Source organism: Tupaia chinensis, unplaced genomic scaffold (assembly GCF_000334495.1).
Source record: "Tupaia chinensis unplaced genomic scaffold, TupChi_1.0 Scaffold000575_1, whole genome shotgun sequence".
NCBI lineage: Eukaryota > Metazoa > Chordata > Mammalia > Scandentia > Tupaiidae > Tupaia > Tupaia belangeri.
The window spans coordinates 1,023,396-1,027,936 of NW_006160089.1; the positions used below are offsets into that span (position 1 = coordinate 1,023,396).

Here is a 4,541-nt window from a genome sequence, read left to right on the forward strand (position 1 = left end):
ACCCCCCCCCCTGCTCACGAGGACAGGCCCGACAGGCCCCCCCCCTCCCGCCCACACCCCCCACGCGGCCCAGAAAGTCACCAAGACCAGTCAGGAAGTGGAAGAAGGAAGGAGAGACCATTCAAAGGGAGCGGAGAAGAAAAAGCTTTCGGTGAAGCCAGAGCTCGGGCCCTCCTCCCACTGGTACTCATCGTCAGAGGAGTCCTCGGAGAGGAAGACCGCATAGTGTCGCGAGGGCTTTGCCAGGCTGGGGCAGAGGGAGACAAAAGAGAAGAGGACAGGCGTTAGGACACTGCCAGAACCCCATGGCAGTGGGAGGGAGGGCTCTGAGCTTGGCGCCGGCTGGGCCTCCCTGCCAGCCGGGCCTGGAGGCTCCCTGGAGGTGTCCAGAGGGCACAGGAGGCCTGCCAGGCCCCAAGGTGAGAAAGCTGGTCCCAGATAGAAAAGAAACTCTGGATTCACCGCATGAGCCTTAAACTGCGGTCCCGTCCTCTAGGACAGAGTAATTCCACTTGTCTGGATTCACCGCATGAGCCTTAAACTGCAGTCCCGTCCTCTAGGACAGAGTAATTCCACTTGTCTGGATTCGCCGCATGAGCCTTAAACTGCGGTCCCGTCCTCTAGGACAGAGTAATTCCACTTGCACGGGGGCGACCTTAGACGGGGCAGTCATGCCCAGAGATCTTCCTCACTCCAAGTTTGCGACATGAGCCAACCTGAACCTGCCACAGCAGAGATCCGGTGCGTTGGCCCAACGTCATCCTCCCATCACACGTAACACGCATGAAGCCACGTTCACCAACAAGGGTGCGGGACTGCAGTTACACCGCCTCCTCACACCCGCCACAGCAAACGCAGAGGAAAAAGGCCGGAAAGGAGGTGTGTGCATGTTGATAATAGCTACTGAGATTGGGGGTGACCTGCCCCACAGTTAATTTTCCTGCAATGAGCAGATCTACTTCAACAACGGGGAAGAATACACAAGGCCAAAGTTGAAGAAGAAAGTGCACCACGTGGAGGAGCACTCGCGAGAAGCCCTTTTCTGATGAGCGGTTGCTCTCAGGAGTCTCCCTCAGATGCCTCTTCAGAGAGTCTTTTTCATCTGTGATGTGAAAATTAAATATTCATTGCTATAAAAAATACATCTCCCTTGTCCGCCACCTGTGAGCTCTACCTCTATAAACACAAACACATACACAGCCCCGAGAAGCCCCACGCCCGCCTCCATGAATTATACACTGACCAGTGCTCACGGGGCCGTGCGCTCAGGAGGGGGAGCTGGACTGGCGGGGCCGGTGCGAGGCCGGCCCCAGGCCTGCTGCTCTGGCCGGGATGCTGGGCAGTGGTGCCCCCACCTCTGCCACTCAGTAGGTGGGGCTCACTCTGAGGATCCCAGGGGTGTGGGGAGGACTTTGGGGAGGGTGGAGTAGGAGACAGGGTTATCTCCTTTCTCCTCACCCTGCTCCCCAAAGCAGACTTCTTTCTTTGCTTTATTTTATTATTTTTAAAAATTTGCCAGAGGGGAGACGAGCAGTTGGCATAAAGGCTATGTCGCTGGACTCCCGTATAGTTGACTGTGGTTCGAATACTGGATCTAGTGGCTTAAACTCACGCCAGGCGCATGTGCATATGTGCCCAAGATCCCAAGAGAATGGAGGAGAAGGGATTGTGGTGTGTCCATCCTCCCTGGGGGTGATTTCTTACTTTCTGTCTCTCTCTGTCTTTCTGGTGAGTGCATGTGCCCTATAGCAAAAACCAAAACAAAACAACAAAACAAAACAATCAAAAACCTCCCCCCCCCAAAATATTTGCTAGAGAGTGTGTGCAGGGGCAGGAGAGAAAGAGTTTGAGCGAGAGAGTGATAAAGCATTACCCGTGAGGCATGGCCATCTGCAGTCCTTTCTCCTCTCGGGATCTTGGGCATGCATGTACACGCGCCTGACATGTTTCTCAAAATGCTGGGTCTGTGACTCATGCTCCTCTCATATGGACTGGCCACTTTAACCACCATGGCACTGGCTGGCCCTTCTCTGCTTTATACAATGGAGTTCCTTTAGGATTTTATTTCAGGGAAGGGCACTGTGTCCGGAAAAAGTACATAAGAACCATAGCGAGAGGGTCACTGGGGGCCGGCAGCATCCCCGGGAATCAGGAGAGCGGCCTGTGACCAGGATTCTCCACCACGTACCATCGCTCGCGCTGAGCCAGTTCCCAGAGGGACAAGTGCCCGTGCTTCCCACCTGCACCTTCATCTCCTCCCATGGGCCCTGAGGGCTCAGCCAGGCAAGGGGTGTGTCATCAAGCCGCAGTGGAGGTTGAGGCTCGAAGGGAGGAAGCCACTTGCTCAGGTCACACCCCAGTAGTGGGTCACTCGGCTCCTGCCCTCAGGCTGCTTCCCTAGCTGTCGGCTCTTCCTAGACTGGGGAGGACACTGGCCCAGGAGGGGCGTCTTCCCCCAGGCTCAGCAGAGTGGGCAGATCTGACTCGCAGAAATGTGCCCTGGCTGGCCTTGGGGCAAGGCTGCTCGGGCCTGCCGCTTCCTCCGCACACGCACACGAGGCAGAGCCACTCTCCACAGAGCCACTGAGCCCAGTTCTGAATCAAACCCCACCTCGTCACTCTCCTGCTTACAACCTAAGTCTGCCACCTCTGGTTGGGTGACAAGTGGACCCAGGGAGTGAAGTGGCTTAGGAGCTAATCAGGCACAGACATTCACAGTGGAAACTGTCTAAACATGAGGGGACCCACTCTCACTAGCCCCTGAGCTGGTGCTCTGGACTTGTGTTCCACTCTGGGAAGCTTGGGGAATTTGCTGGGTTGAGGAATGGTGTGTGTGTGTGTGTGTGCGTGCGCACACATGTGCAAGTGTGAGCTCCAAGCAGGGCAGACTGTGCTGCAGGTTCCTCCACCCACTTCTGGGCCTCCTCCCTCCCTGCTCTGCACCTAAGCTAAGCCACGGCTACTATATCTGAGCAGCAGCCTGCATGCAGGGGAGACCCTGTGACACCCACGCTCCTGGGGACCTGCCACATCGCACAGCTCTGTCATCAGGTTGTGGCTGTGGTAGAGTGTCCCTTCTCAGGATACCCCATCTAGCCCCCCGAGATGCTAAGATAAGAAGAATGGGAACAGTTTGGTGGTGTCAGGTACAAGGTGCAGGCAGTACACCCTCGGGGAAGTGTGTAAGATGACACCCACGAGCAGGCACCATGCAGGAGCTGTAAATATGTCACTTCTACCCTCCTGACAGCCTAGCAGGAAGACCCTGTGCTCGTGTTTCAGAGGACGAGACCGAGCCCGTCCATCCACCTGTGCTTCTCTGCACCCAGCCAAGAGCCATTTCCCCGTCTGCACACCTGGCGGTGTAGCCGAGTCCGAGGGAATCACCGGTGAGGCAGAGAGGAGACCAGGCGACCTGGCCAGGGAGTGCCGAGGAGGGATGCCAGCCCAGCTGTCCCCAGGACCCTCGCTTTCCCATCAGCTGGGCTGGGGGTGGATGTGTAAGTGGGGTGGGGAGATGCTAGTCCCTGCTTGGGGCAAAGGGGATGAGGCCCTCATGGCCCTCAACTCCATGGGGAATGCTTTTCTGACACCCGTCCAAGTACAGCCCCTCCTGTGGCTTCGACAAGAAAGCGCGGATCACAGCTTGGCATGTGAGCTGAACGCCACTAAACCTGCCAGGAATTTCTGCATCACAGGAAAGCAAAGAGCCTTTGTGCTGGTCTGGACCTTGGCTTCATTAAATAGGCTACTGCAGTTCAGGTCACTGTCAAGATCCAGTGCCTCCCACACTGGTGTGGCCCTGCGGGGGTCTTGGGATGGATGGGGACGAGAGGACACCCACTCCAGCTCACAAACCACTTTCCTTTTCCGGCCGGCTGGGCAGTGGTGTCCCTGGGCCACACCACCCATCTCTTGAGAGGGCCAGGGCATCCGGGTGAGAGGTGGGCCGCGATCTGGTCAGATCAGGGCTTTCGTCAGGCTGAGGCCACGTGGACAGCATCGGCAGTCCTTACAAGCCTTGCATGAGATGCTGTCAGAACAAGTTCTCATCACGTCCCCACTTCAGACGGGGAAGCCGAGGCTCAGAGAGGGGAGTCGTTTGCCCACGGTCACACCGTCACTAAACATAGAGCTGGAGATTGAATGTGGGTTTGCCTGACCCTAAACCACTACCGGACCTGTCTCCTTAGCGTTCTGGACCTGAAACCACGAAGTAAGAGGTAGGATGTTTCCCTCATACTTCTAGTGAAAGGTGAGATTTCAAAATAAACTTATTTAAATTCAGCTGCTCATGTTCTCCCAGGAAACATACAGTCAGATATTTGTCAGTGATAAAGGATGAACCATCGAAAATGTCCAGGCTTAAATTTTTTATCAGCTTAAGGCAGAATATGAAAACCAGCAATGCACCTCTTCCCTCATTAACCCAATTCAGCGACTACCCTGCAGTCCGCCACCCACCACTCGCCTGGGTTTTCCTACACACAAAGAGCTGTCTGTGAAAAGGAAGGCCTTGGCGAGGGTGGATCGATACAGGG

At 55.8% G+C, this 4,541-nt stretch overlaps 1 protein-coding gene across 1 annotated transcript in view; it reads right to left on the reverse strand.

Annotated features, from left to right (window-relative positions):
- Nucleotides 1-4,541, reverse strand: part of DENND1A (DENN domain containing 1A) — a 536,048-nt gene that overhangs the window by 6,693 nt on the left and 524,814 nt on the right. The window contains exon 22 of the mRNA XM_027775610.1: nucleotides 119-247. Coding sequence (XP_027631411.1) covers nucleotides 119-247 — 129 coding nt within the window. The remainder of the gene's footprint in view (nucleotides 1-118; nucleotides 248-4,541) is intronic.